We start from the raw sequence: 14,531 nt of genomic DNA, 5'->3' as shown, positions 1-14,531 counted from the left end.
TTTTCCTCACTCCCCATGCGACTCCCTTGTCTATTCATCCCTTTCTAGTGATATTCTTGCAAGCAGAATAAGTGCTACACCTGCCCCTACATCTCCTCTCACACTACCATTCAGGGCCCCAAACAGTCCTCACAGGTGAGGCGACACTTCACTTGTGAGTCTGTTGGGGTCATGTACCGTGTCCGATTTTGCCAGTGTGGCCTCCTGTACTCTCATTCTCATTCCGATATGTCTATCCATTGCCTCCTCTGCTGTCGTGATGAGGAGGTTGGAGGAACAACACCTTATATTCCTTCTGGGTAGCCTCCAATCTGATGACTTGAATATTGATTTCTCAAACTTCCAATAATGCCCCCCCCCCCATCTTCACCATTCCCCATCCCCTTTTCCTTCTCTCACATTATCTCCTAGCCTCCACATCACCTCTCTCTGGTGTTCCTCCCCTTTCCTTTCTACTATGGCCTTCTATCCTCTCCTATTAGATTTCTCCTTCTCCAGCCATGTATCTCTTTCACCAATCAACTTCCTAGTTCTTAACTTCAGCCCTCCCCCTCTTGTGTTTCTTCCTCCCCTCCCCCCCCCCCCCCCCACCACTGCTCCTCTTTTGTCTACAGTCCTGCTGAAGGGTCTTGGCCCAAAATGCCGACTCTGCTCTTTTCCTTTGATGTTGTCTGGCCAGCATTTTGCGTGCGTGTGTGTGTGTGTTGCTTGTGTTTCCAGCATCTGCAGATTTCCCCTTGTCCATGATAATTGACCAGGCCTCTCTGAGGTTTCATGCAACCAGTTAGCAGCATACTCTTTGCCAGAATAGAGGTTCCATGACTCACGACAGATAGCAATAGGAGAAGGAACAACGTCTAAAGCACCTGTGGAACTCAGCTGGTCAGGCAGCATCGTGGAGGAAAATGGACTCTCGACATTTCAGATCGAGGCCCTCCATCTGGACTGGAAGGGAAGAGGGATGATATACACACTAAGTGCTGGAGGAACTCAGCAGTTATGAAAGGGAATAAATAAACAGTCAACATTTTGGACTGAGACTCTTTATCAGGACTGGAAAGTAAGAGAGAAGAAGCCAGAATAAGAAAGTGGGTGAGAGGGAGGGGAATGAGTTCAAGAGGGGACATATCGCTGTAAGAAGACAGGGTGAAGGGCTGGAGCAAGAGTTGACAGGTGATGGGTAGAAATTGTTTTTGTTCTTTAGATATGAAGAAAGCAAATATGGAATATCAAGCATGTCTTGTCAAGTGCAAGCATTAGAAGTGGATATAAACAGGATTTAGCAAATTTGCACTGAGTTTGAAGCTGGAGGTGAGCTTCCTTTGGGAACTATTTATGAGAATGTGGGTAAAGAAAAAGGCTATTCCTACCAGGAAATGGATAAAGAACAGATGTTGCATGTTTTCTTGAAAAGATAGGTCAAGGAATAACCTAACAGAAACCATACAAATATTAAATGCTTTCAGAGAATGGGAAGTACTAAAAATGGAAGGTGTCAGAACCTGGATCAGATAGGGGACGTAACAAAATTATTTATTAGAAAAATACAAAAATGTGTAGCTTACTCTTGCATGGATGTTAAAGGGGATCAAACATTTAAGGAAGCTGGAAAAATAAATGAGCTGGGCACAATCAAGGGAAGGGTTATGCTGACCGAGCTGTTGACTTGAGTTGAAGGGAAAGGTTGAATAGATTAGGACTTTATTCCCAAAAGTGTAGGAGGATAAGGGGAGATTTGATGGAGGTATACAAAATTAGGAAAGATGTAGCTAGGGTAAATGTAAGCAGGCCTTTTCCACTGAGGTTGGATGGGACTACAACCAGAGGTCATAAGTTGAGAAGGAAAGGTGAAATATCTTAGGGAAGTCTGAGGGGGATCTTCTTCACAGAGAATGGTGAGAGTGTGGAATGAGCTGCCAATGGAAATGATGCATGCAGGTTCAATCTCAAAATTTAAAAGAAGTTTGGTTAAGTACATGGATGGGAGGGGTATGGAGGGTTGTGGTCCAGGTGCAGATCAATGGGAGAAAAACATGGACTAGATAATAGGCAATAGGTGCAGGAGTAGGCCATTTGGCCCTTCGAGTCAGCACCGCCGTTCAATGTGATCATCCACAATCGGTAACCCGTTCCTGCTTTCTCCCCATATCCCTTGACACCACTATCTTTAAGAGCTCTATCTAACTCTCTCTTGAAAGCATCCAGAGAAATGACCTCCACTTCCTTCTGAGGCAGAGCAATCCATAGATCCACAACTCTCTGGGTGAAAAAGTTTTTCCTCAGCTCTGTTCTAAATGGCCTACCCCTTATTCTTAAACTGTGGCCTCTGGTTCTGGACTCCCCCAACATTGGGAACATGTTTCCTGCCTCTAGCGTGTCCAATCCCTTAATAATCTTATATGTTTCAATCAGATCTCCTCTCATCCTTCTAAATTCCAGTGTATAATGGAATACAATGTATGCAGTGTACAATGGATGGGTCAAATGGCTTATTTCTGTGCTGTGACTAATGGTGAGAAGGATGAGAAAAAGCTCATGTGAGGTAAAAATAGTTTGCAGAATTATATATTCTATGTAATTGTATGATATAGAGTTTGGAAAAGAATGGGAAACCTTTCAGTGATTTGAACTGAATATATTAGATGGGTGCTCTTACCTCCATCATGAGTTGACTTTAGTGAGAACTATTTTTAATCATCCCAGAACCATCTAATATACTAATGGTGCGCTGCTGTCATCTTCAATTGACTTCTGTAGTACAGCTGTTCTCTCACTTGTAGCTTGTTGGTGCCATTGTCCAATTCAAGCATTTGTTTGCTTCTTGCCAACGTTTCCACTGTCAAGGTCTGACTGGCCATCCAGTAGACAGTCTTTTTCACTTATTGCTCTCCAGGGTGTGGGAGCCTGCATTTACTCCAAATTGTCCCCAAGAATGTGATAGTGAACCACTCCTTCAAATTCCTGGTCATTCTTTTAGGTAGAATATCCTACTATTCAGACCCTGTGATAACTAAAGGACAATGATACGTTTCCAAGTCAGGGCAGTGTACGAATTAGAGAAGGAATGTGCTTGTACTGGTCATCCTATGTCCCTCTAGCCCTTGGTCCTTCTGGAAATAGGGGTCATGTGTTTAGAATCCACCTTTTTTAGGATTAGGTTGTATTACTTAAACAGAATCAGAATTGGGTTTAATATCACCGGCATATGTTGCAAAATTTGTTAACTTTGCAGCAGCAATACAATGCAATACATGATAGATTTATAGAAAAAACTGAATTACAGAAAGTATATATATGTATATTAAGTAGTTAAATAAGTAGTGCAAAAACAGAAATTAAAAAAAGGTAGTGTGGTAGTGTTTATGGGGAAGAAGCTGTTCCTGAGTCGCTGAGTGTGTGACTTCAGGCTCCTGTACCTCCTTCCTGATTGTAACAATGAGAAGAGGGCATGTCCTGTGTGGTGGGAGTCCTTAATGATGGACGCCACATTTCTGAGGCACCACTCCTTTAAGATGTCTTGGATACTACAGAGGCTTGTGCCAATGATGGAGCTGACCAAGTTTACAACCCTCTGCAGCTTACTTTAATCCTGTGCAGTAGCGCCTACCCCGCTCCCCCCACCCCCCCCCCCCCCCACAACCGCACATACCAGGCAGTGATGCAGCCTGTCAGAATGCTCTCCATGGTACATCAGTAGAAATTTTCAAGTGTTTTAGGTGACAAGCCAAAGCTCCTCAAACTCCTAATAGCTGCTGTCTTGCCTTTGTTATACAGTAGCTGCATTGATATGTTGGGACCAGGTTAGATCCTCGGAGATATGGACATTCAAGAGCTTACTCTTGCCACTTCTGATCTCTATGAGAGTTGGTTTGTTTTCTATAGACAATAGACAATAGGTGCAGAAGTAGACCATTCGGCCCCTCGAGTCTGCACCGCCATTCTGAGATCATGGCTGATCATTCACTATCAATACCCAGTCCCTGCCTTGTCCCCATATCCCTTGATTCCCCTATCCATCCATCTATAGTCTTACCCTTTCTGAAGTCCACAATCTGCTCTTTGAGTGGAAGGTGCTGAACAACATGCAGACCTGAGTTATCACAAGTCATTAGAATCACCAGCCTTATGTTTTTCTTGTGTGATGGGTAAGCGTTACACACCATTGCTTCAATTATCAGGTCACATGAATTAGGATTGAAAGGCACTACCTGAACACTGGAACTGGGAATAGAACAAGCTGACTACAAAGTAATCACTGGTATCTGATGAATTGTCTGGGAAAGATGGTGCCTTAGATTTCCTCCAATATACAGGATGATCCTCTACCCGGGTTTGGATTTTTCGAGAAGTCTGAAGTGTCCATTGTCCAAGTCAGCCACACAAATAACACAAAAAGCCAGTTTTCCAAATTCAGACAAAGCACACTGTCTTCCCAGAATCTCTATTTCAATCTCTGAATAACAGGACAGAATCAAGCGTATTGCTTTACAATGCTACACATGTTTGTAGCTGTCCACAAACATCAGTTATTTTGTGCGGATGTGTGTCTACACCACGTGGGTGTGTGTATCTATGTCTGAGGTAAGGTTGCCAGTGTTGTATTTAATAAGAGAAAGGAAACACAATACAGAAATTTTCAGTTCCCCTGTGCTGAAACCTGACGATTAAACTCTAAAAGCAACACTTTAGCCTTCATAAACAAAGCAGCTAGAGGTTTTTTTTCCAAAAAGGGTGGCTGATCACACTTTAATCTCATTTCCCACTCACCAAAGTCAGGGGAATGTTCACTTTTTCCTCTCCACTGTCAAAAAAACTACTGGCCTTTGTGGCACCAGCCAAATCCGGAAATCCCTCAAGTTCTCGTACGTGTGCCTGTTACTAACAAGAGTGAAGCTGGGGCAGAGATGATGATGCAACAAATCTAACAGCCACCGTTCCTGAGGCATTTTGTCAAAGGGCTTTCTTCCAAACTGCAGTTAGTGGCAGCTAGAGACATGCCAATCCAGTCTGGCCCCAAGTGCCTGAGACCTGGTGCTAGGCAGAGCCTGTGGATCAGGGCGGGCAGAAGGGGAGTTCATGTTCTCACACCATGTCCTCAGCTCTCTCCCTGACCTCAGGGTAAACCAGGCAATGTTTTCCATGTTACTACTTTGAAATAACTGAGCCGGGATGAGCAGTTGCAGTGCCTGTGTAAGAATCAGCACTGATGGGATTATTCTTTCTCCTTGAGACACGGATGACATGAGTAAGAAATAAAATTAATTTCCTTCGCTGGGTGGTTACAAGTCTATTCCTTAAATCCCTGCCATTCCTGTGCTCCCACAGCAGTGTTGAGATCTACAACACTGACCCAGCCAAGGCGGCTTATTATTCATAATGAATCATAACTTCAGAGGGATTAGTTGCCAGCCTGCGAGATATCGGTGTGTATGTGCAGTGAACACCGACACTCAAACATCAGTGTCCTTGCTCCTCCCTACCACTGGCAGCTGTCCCTCATTGTTCGAGCCGGAAGCTGCTGTATCTCCAACCCTGCCCCATCCTCTCTCCCCACCTCTTCAATATGCTTAGCAACTTGTCTCTTCAGTTACATCATGTCACTCCTTCTACACATTCTACCTTCTCTCTTTACAAATTAGTGGAATGCCTCAGGAGCATTTAATCACATTAATGCAGAAAGATGAAAATACATTAATATTTGACAAATTATGAGAATAAGATGTTGAGGATATTTTTCACATTCCAGTAGGACTTGATATAAATAATGCTCTTTACTTAGCTCACAAATGGTATTATTATACATTTGAAATATGGAAAAGATCTCAGTTTATGTGCATTTGGGTCCAAAAACATTGTCTTAAGTCTCAAGATGGGGGCACCTTGGTAGTGTATAGCATTTAGTGCAACACTATTACAATTCGCTAGGTTCAGAGTTCAGTTCTGCCACTGCCTGTAAGGAGTTTGTATGTTCTCCCCATGTCTGCGTGGCTTTTCTCCCACAGTCCAAAGATGTACTGTTCAGTACGTTAAATGGTCATTATAAATTGTCCTGTGATTCGGCTAGTATAAATAGGCGGGTTGCTAGACAGTGCAGCTCTTTGGGCCAGAAGAGGCTGTTCCATGCTGTATCTCTAAATAAATAAAGATCTTTCCGTATTGCCAGATTGGACAAATAATTAGAGATCGAATTATTCACGTGAAAGCCAGTTGACAGTTTCATTTAGAGCCTTACTTACTTTCATAGCATGTACATTCTTGGAATATCACAAAGCACTCCACAGTCAATGAAATAAGCCTTCAAAGTTTAATTGTTGCTGTGGTGTAGGATTTCCTTCACTATTACTAGTCTGCCTTCTGCTGGGCTGAGACCCAAGTCTGTGTTTCCCCTCCTTAAACCTCCCCAATCATTTCGTTTTGCCTCCTCCCTTCCTTTGCTCTTTAAAACCTGTTCCCTTGACTTCCTAATAGCTCCTTCTATGCCAGATATTTTCTAACAACACTTGTGCAAAATGCCTTGAACATTGTTCCAATGTTAACAGTGCTGTGTACTTGAGTTATTATGGTTGTTATTGCAAATGCTGCAACCAAGTTGTACCATCTGCAGTCTCCCTGGTGTATCCGTTTTGCTGCTCCACTGCGAAGTCTCTTCGAGGTACGTCCTCCCTGAAGAAGTTTTCCTCCTCTCTGAGAGTTCCGTGAGAGCATCTCTCACTGTGACATATCCCCCCTTCTCTTTCCTCTTACCCACCCACACAACCTGGCCATCACCTTCACCCTCTTCCTTTTTCTTCAGCCCTTCGTCTCTTCCACCAATCACCTTTCAGCTTCTCACATCATCCCCTCCCCTCACCTGGATTCACCTATCACCTGTCAGCTCCTGCTCCTACCCCCCCCCGCCCTTTTATTCTGGCTTTTGTCCCCATCCTTTCCAGTTCTGAGGAAGGATCTCGGTACAAGACAACGACTGCGTATTTTCCACCGTACATGACCTGCTGAGCTCCCCCGACGTGTGTGTGTGTGTGAACCAAGTTTTAATTTTATTGAGATACAGTGTGGGGTAGAGCTTTCCAGCCCCTTGAGTGGCGCTGTCCAGCAACCCCCATTTAACCCTAAACTAATCACAGCACAATTTACAACGACCAATTAACCTTCCCAACCTTTGGACTGTGTGAGGAAACCCACAGGAATTGAACCCAGGACACTGGTACTGTAAAGTGTTGTGCTAATCACTACACGACCGTGCCGCCCTCAGTTAGAGCAATGAGAAAAATGAAGAAACATGGCAAGGACAGAGCTTTACAGCTGTGAACTTAGACTGGAAGGCTTGGGGTTGTTCTTAGATCAAAGAAGATTGAGAGGAGGATTGCCAGAAGAGGGATAGGCCATGACTGAGTTCATTGCAGATGGCTCAAGGGCCAGCTGTACAGATTTAAAATTCTCAGCACAAAGAAAGCAAAGAGGGCTATGAGGACAAAAACATTTTAATGCAGAGTATGATGCAGACTTTGGAACACCTGGCTTGTAGGACTGGGAAAATTAAAGGTTTTGGAAGGTACGAGGAGAGAGAATAATCTGCAAGGTTTCAGGAACAGAACAGGGAAATGGAATTGATGGGATTGCTCTACCCAAGGGGCTGAGTGGCCTTATGCAATCTCATCGCAGTTCCGAGATCATCTGCTAACTGTTCCGTGCTCTGTTGTTACCGGCAGGAAATGCTGGAGTATCGGAGCCCAGAATTTATCGCGAAGCCCGAGGTCGGAGCAGTAACGAACCACACATAAAGCGGCCGATGAACGCCTTCATGGTCTGGGCCAAGGACGAGAGGCGGAAGATCCTTCAGGCTTTTCCCGACATGCACAACTCCAACATCAGCAAAATTCTAGGTAAGTGCTCACCTATAATAGCTGCCATCTTGGGTGATTATCTTATTATTCCTCTTAATAGAAAGCACAATTGTTTATATCCTTGCCAGCATTTGATCAAACAAGGACACCAGTAACATCCCAAAGATCATGACCATTTATGCTTAATAGTTTGTAATTAAATACAATGCTTAACAACACTGAGCCTGAAGTTTAGTTGTCAGGTGGGAGAATGGAAGCTGTGTGCAGATGTGATTAATTAATAAGTGAGGGGAGAAACAACATTCTTCAGAAGACAAAAGGCAGTCTGAATCGTTAAGATGATAATATCCGTGTAATTCTTCCTGACAGCCTGACAGATAACAACCATGTAATTCTTTTTGTGAGCTACTTATTCTTTGACTTTGCCAAATTGAATTACAATTTTTCAGTAAGAAATAGCCTCCTTAATGTCAAAATAGTGAAAACATGCTCACAGCCACAGAGCGGTAGGTGAGGTTCATTTTAATTACTTCCTTTTATATTTCAAACGGGTGTTTTAATTCAAACTTTCTGGCGTATTGTGATGTAGGTAAAGGGAGGGAAGGTAGTCGGTAGTGAGGGGAGTTAGTTGGAATGGTGGGGGCTCCAGTGCTCGTTTTTGCACACATTTACAAATGTATAGCAGCTCAGAATCTGAAGACTACAATGGATCTCCATAGCTGGCAGAGTTTTGAGCGCTGCGCTCTCTCTTTATGAGGTGCCTGCGTTGTTGGGCAGCCTGCTCGATGTGCAGAGGGCCCGGGCAGCTGAACCAGGCTCAGGCTTGTGCCATTGCCATTTTTATGCAATCACGAGGAAGGATGTCTGGTTGACTCTCCCTTCTGGTTTTGCCACCTTCACTGTGTGGAAAGTGATTGGCCTGAACCCAGCAAGTCAGGACAGCTGAGACTAGAACATGGCATATGGCAGCTTATGAGAGTGCAGACTGATCTCAAATCTCTTTCTTTCTCCATCCCTCCCTCTCCCTTATCCCCCTCTCTCTGTCTTTCTGTTTCTCTCTCATTTTCTCCCTTTCTTTTTTTCTCCCTCCGTCCATCTCCGTCTACCCCTTTCCTTCTCTCAGTCCCTCTCCCTAACCCTTTCTCTCTCTCTCTCTACTGCCCCATCTCTGTCTCTCCTCCTCTCTTTCTCCCTTCTCTCTCTAACCTCACCCTCCACCCCACCTTTTCCTACTTCCAATGACCCTTCTCAGGAAATATTACTACGGCCTGATATTCCTGTGCAAATATGGCTGCATTATTGCAGGTGCATTTGGAGGCTTAGCACTGAGGGTGCCATAATCTTTTATCTATTTGAGAACTGAACCAGTTCACTTTAGTGAAGGAAAATGATTTTGTCTACAGTTTTTGATGGTATTTAACACACTGATTGTTTCCACTAGCTAGACAGTATGGGTCTAAAGTGAGTGTCTCAGGATACAGGGTGAGCGATTTAGGACTAAAGTTGAAGGGAAACATACTCACCAGTCGGTAACGAACCTGTGGGATTCTCCACCTCAGAAGGCAGTGGAGTATAGTTACTGACTCCTGGAGAAGACGAAACATTTCCAGGCCAAAAGTCAGCAGAGAGAAAGAATATGGCATTGAGATGGAGAAAAGGGTAGCATGGCAGCATAGCTGAGACATCCTGATGAGGGGTCTCGGCCCAAAGCCTCGACTGTTTCTTCCCCTCCAGATGCAGCCCACATGGACATGTGATTCTGGGACCCACTGACCTGCATTCCCTCTGGTCTCAGTCCATGGTGCTTGCCAGCCTGACGTCCATGAATGCACTTTCCATGTTGCCCTATCGCACTGCTGGCTTTGAGTGAATCACTCAATACAGGATATCCAGTCTTTGATGCCCACCCCCACCCTCCCCCCCATTGTAATTATGCAGCTGGTCTGAATAAACTAGTGCATTACGACTGACTTCTGAATCCAGCAGGAAACAATGAACAAAGGGGCTACTGTTTCCACTGCCCATGCTCCATGGTGAGCTCCCAACACTGAAACGCAGGGGCTTTCTTTTCAGTTGGACCCCAGGGTGGTCTAGGAAACTTGTTCAGAAGTTCTCTACAAGCCGCTGCCTTGAGTTCTTTTCAACGAAGGCAAGCATCTGTGCTCAATTTGACCCTCCACACTTAGTGAAGACCCCTGGGCAATTAGCAGGAAAGAGGGTGCAGCCTTTCAATGATTTAGCTAATCAAACAGACAAATCCATGTGAGGTTTTGCTATTTTGAGGATAATTTCCTCACATAGAAAACATGTGCTGCTGATCATCTGTGCAAGACAGGACCTATTCGACTAAGTAACTGTTTAGAGGACCAAATGCACTGCTTCTAGGAATAGGAATTGGAATTGATTTCTTGTTGTCACATGTACAGAGATTCAGTGAAACTCTTGTTCTTGTAGGGATCAGATCATTACACAATACATTGATTTAGAGGGCTCAGTATTCTCTTTGAGTAATGTGTGAAGGAAGTGCCACATCAAGAAGAGGTAGTTCCATTTTCGAAATAGCTGTATCGGCCCAAGGATACAACTAAGCACTTTCCGAAGGTAACATTAGAACACAACAAACTGCAACTCAAGTCTCGAAAAGAACAATTAAGAGGAAAGCTGGCTTATTGTGGAATGCACGGTCTGACATTTCACCAGACTCCCGAGGTTTCAGCTGACATTTTAGAGAGCTTCTAAGGCTCTCTTAGTACACAAACAAACTCTCAGCTTCACACATTGCTCTGTGATGCTTCTTGGCCAGACAATACATCTGATGTTTCACCACTTCTTTCAGTAGGCAAAGATTGCAGATCTTTAAGCCACTGTGCTTGAGTTAAAACTCGATGCAGGATTGATAACGTGGAGTGACCACGCTTGAGAGTTACTATAAGCCCATAAAAACTCAAGAGATTCTGTAGATGCTGGGAGTCAGCTGAGACTGATGAAGGATCTTGGCTAAAAACGTTGACTGTTTATTCCTCTCCATAGATGCTCCATGATCTGCTGAGTATCTCCAACACTTGTTTGTGTTACTGTGTAAGCCTATAAAATGGCTATAAAGATCACAAATAGAAACTCTTAAATCTCCTCGAGGTTTACAAGCAATCATTCTTCTAGCTCTGGACTATTCCTTTACCCAACATTGAGAACTATGGCTTCATGCTCAGTTCTGGAATCTCTTCCTTTCTTCTCCTTTCAGATGCTTTTCTTTGGCCAAGCTGTGTCATCTTTCAAATATCTCCCTATGTCATTTGGAGACTGATTCAAAAGGACTTCTTGCTTTATTAAAGGTCTCCTGATAAGAAAAAGTTTTAGTTTTGTGGCAGCTTAGAGGTGCACCTAGTAGAATTGCTGCCTCTCAGCTCTGGATGGGTTCAGTCCTGCTCTCCAGTTCTGTTTGTGTGAAGTTTGCATGCTTTCCCTGTGCCCACACGGGCTTCCACTGTGTGCTCCAGATTCCTTGTACATCTGAAAAATGTGACCATGAGCTTAATTGGTTTCAGTTATTTACCCCTACTGTGCATGTGTGGGTGGCAAAATTTGAGGGAGGTATTGGTGAGCATGATGGTCAATTGGAAGTCCTGAAGTTGAACACCAATCACTAAAGACTGGAGGTCTCTTCTGAAGTTGGAGGACTTGTCCATTCATCCCATGCCATTGATCTCTCTCCTGGGGGCACTTACCCTTGCAAGCGAAACAAGTGCTATACCTGCCCCTACACCTCATCCCTCGCTATCATCCAGGGCCCCAAACAGTCCTTCCCAGTGAGGTGACACATGACCTGTGAGTCTGTTGGGGTCATCTACTCTATCTGGTTCTCCTGGTGTAACCTCCTGTAAGTCAGTGAGACTCGGCATAAATTGGGAGTGCTTCACTTGCACTTATGCTCCATCTGCCAGAAAAAGTGGAATCTTCCAGTGGCCACCCATTTTAATTCCACTTCCCATTCCCATTCTGACACATCAATCCATGACCTCCCCTACTGCCGCAATGAGGCCACACTCAGATTGGAGGAGCAACACCTTATATTCCGTCTGGGTAGTCTCCAATCTAATGGCATGAACATCGATTCCTCAAACTTCCGGTAACTGTCCCTGCCTCTTCTCCTTCACCATTCCCCATTCCCATTTCCCTCTCTCTCTCTCCTTATCTCCTACTTGCCCATCACCCCCCTCTGGTGTTGTACCCCTTCCCTTTCCTCCATGGCCTTCTGTCCTCTCATATCAGATTCCCCCTTTTCCAGCCCTTTATCTCTTTCATCAATCAACTTCCCAGCATCAACATTGACTTCTCTAAATTTTGTAATGCCCCTCCGCCCCTTCTTACCCCATCCCTGATATATTTAGCTTTTCCACCCCCTCCTTTTTTATCTCTCTTTTTGCTCATCACTCTGCCTGTTCTCCATCTCCCTCTGGTGCTCCCCTCCCCCTTTCTTTCTCCCTAGGCCTCCCGTCCCATGATCCTTTCCCTTCTCCAGCTCTGTATCCCTTTTGCCAGTCACCTTTCTGGCTCTCAGTTTCACCCCACCCCCTCTGGTCTTCTCCTATCATTTTGCATTTCCCCCCCCTCCTCCTACTTTCAAATCTCTTACTATCTTTCCTTTCAGTCAGTCCAGACAAAGGGTCTCGGCCTGAATCATCGACAGTGCTTCTCTCTGTAGATGCTGCCTGGCCTGCTGTGTTCCACCAGCATTTTGTGCATGTTGCTCGAATTTCCAGCATCTGCAGATTTTCTCTTGTTTGTGAATGGGCTGTCTGTGTGTGTGGGTGAGAGGGAGGAAAGGGATTTGTTTTGCAGTCGTTGTTTGTTATATTCTGTTTTGTTGTGTTCTGAGTTCTTCAAGCGTTGTGGACATGCACTGTTGGCGCCAGAATGTGTGGCAATGCTTGTAGGCTGCCCCCAGCACGTCTTCAGGTGTGTTTGTGGTTAACATGAATGATGCATTTCACTGTATGCTTCCATAATACGTGTGGTAGATAAATCTGAATGTAAACGATGGGTGTGAGTGCAGAATTACTGGAAGTAGCTGCTTGGTGGTCAGTGTGGACCTGTTGAACCAAATGGCTTGTTTTTGTGCTTTATGACTCTGTAACTTCCCAACACAGACAATGTGATGTTATATTCCAAAACAAGAAGAGAACTGCTACCACAAATAAACAATGACAAGAAACAGTATCAACTCAAATAGTTGTGAAAGAAACTTGTTGATACAGTCCACATCAGCAAAGTTGCCCAATTTAGCCTATCCATTCTGATTATGTCAGCCTTTTTCTTACCAGTGCATTGTATCAGCCCATACTAACTGACTTTCACCTCTCAAGTTCAAATGAAACTTGATTTTTAAAAAAATTGTATCTTTATTCACTGGAAATTCGGAAAACTATCATGCAGAAAAACTGGAAGAGCTATTCCAAATACTAACTCAAAGGCTAAGTTTATATAGGAGAAATCTTTTGAATTCAACAGTCACAATCAATGCTTATATTTCAGACCAAGTACTTTTATTTTGGGGAACACAAATCAGTGTGGGTTCATTTGTTCTTTCCTCCTTTACTTAGTGGGTATGAAACAGGAAGTGAGCAGGGTGAAACAAAAGGGTAACTGTTGTAACTGGCAGTTTGGACAGTAAGACGCGGACAGCTGTGAGTTTACAAGTGTGGCCCCTCATCAACAAGATTTTTGGAGGCATTGATCTCATTGAGGCCTAGTTGTGCTGCTTGCAGGCATCCACTAAAGCCTGAAAGAGAAAGACTGGCTGCAGTTCATGAGAGCTGCAATTTTAAATTTTAGAGTGGCTGAGAAATAATTCTGTTCTGCTGCCTTTTCATTTTCCAGATTGTGAGGGACATGGAGAGTGTGTATTTGACATCTTTTGTGTTAAAGCAGTGTGGCATAATCACTCCCAGCCTTTTCCCCAGCTAATTTTAATCACTGATTGCCCCAAAAATGATTTATTATAAAGGATTACCAGTGGTTAACTTTTTTAACCAATGTCATTTTTTAAATTTCTTCTATCCATGCCTTGTTTATGGCACTTATGAAATTGGTCAGCTGTGGAGAAGGGTGTGAAGAAGCTGAATGACAATCCAAATGACCAGATAATTCAATCCTCCCATTGTCCAAGTTGATGACATGTCCTACATTTGGCAATGATACTTCTGTCTAGTTGCTATTTCTACTTTCCTGCCTCCCTCTCATTCTACCCTCCCATGGAGTGGAGAGGAACTAGAAGAACAGCACTTCCTTTTCCTCCAGGGTAGTTTACAACCCAGTAGCAGAGGCGCTGAACTCTCCAACTTCCTGTAAAATGTTTCTCCTCCAACCCTTTCCCCTTTCCTCCCAATCTCCCTGGACTCCATCCCCCTTTCTCTTTTCCTCTCTTTCATCTGCCCATTTCCCACTGGGTCCCCACCCTCACTACTCCCATTTGCCCCCCACACCTTCTTCCATCCCTCATGTTCCAAATTCTTCTCTATCAGATTCCATCATTTTAAGACTTTTGACACTTCCACCCGTCACCTCCCAGCCTGCATTGTCATCCCCATTCTCACCTCCTCCACATCACCTATCACCTGACAACTTTTCCACTCCTTTCCTCCTCCCTTTTACACTGGCAATCTCCCCTCATTCTCTCCAATCCTGACA

The 14,531-nt window shown here is 44.2% G+C and overlaps 1 protein-coding gene across 5 annotated transcripts in view; it reads left to right on the top strand.

The window, feature by feature from the left end:
• Nucleotides 1–14,531, top strand: part of sox5 (SRY-box transcription factor 5) — a 385,467-nt gene that overhangs the window by 353,138 nt on the left and 17,798 nt on the right. For all 5 annotated transcript variants that reach the window (XM_059987684.1, XM_059987685.1, XM_059987686.1 and 2 more), the window contains one exon: nt 7,710–7,883. In XM_059987684.1, the coding sequence (XP_059843667.1) occupies nt 7,710–7,883 (174 nt within the window). The remainder of the gene's footprint in view (nt 1–7,709; nt 7,884–14,531) is intronic.

The sequence above is a fragment of the Hypanus sabinus genome, chromosome 13, assembly GCF_030144855.1.
Source record: "Hypanus sabinus isolate sHypSab1 chromosome 13, sHypSab1.hap1, whole genome shotgun sequence".
Taxonomy (NCBI): Eukaryota; Metazoa; Chordata; class Chondrichthyes; order Myliobatiformes; family Dasyatidae; genus Hypanus; species Hypanus sabinus.
This window is presented reverse-complemented; position numbering and strand designations above follow the sequence as displayed.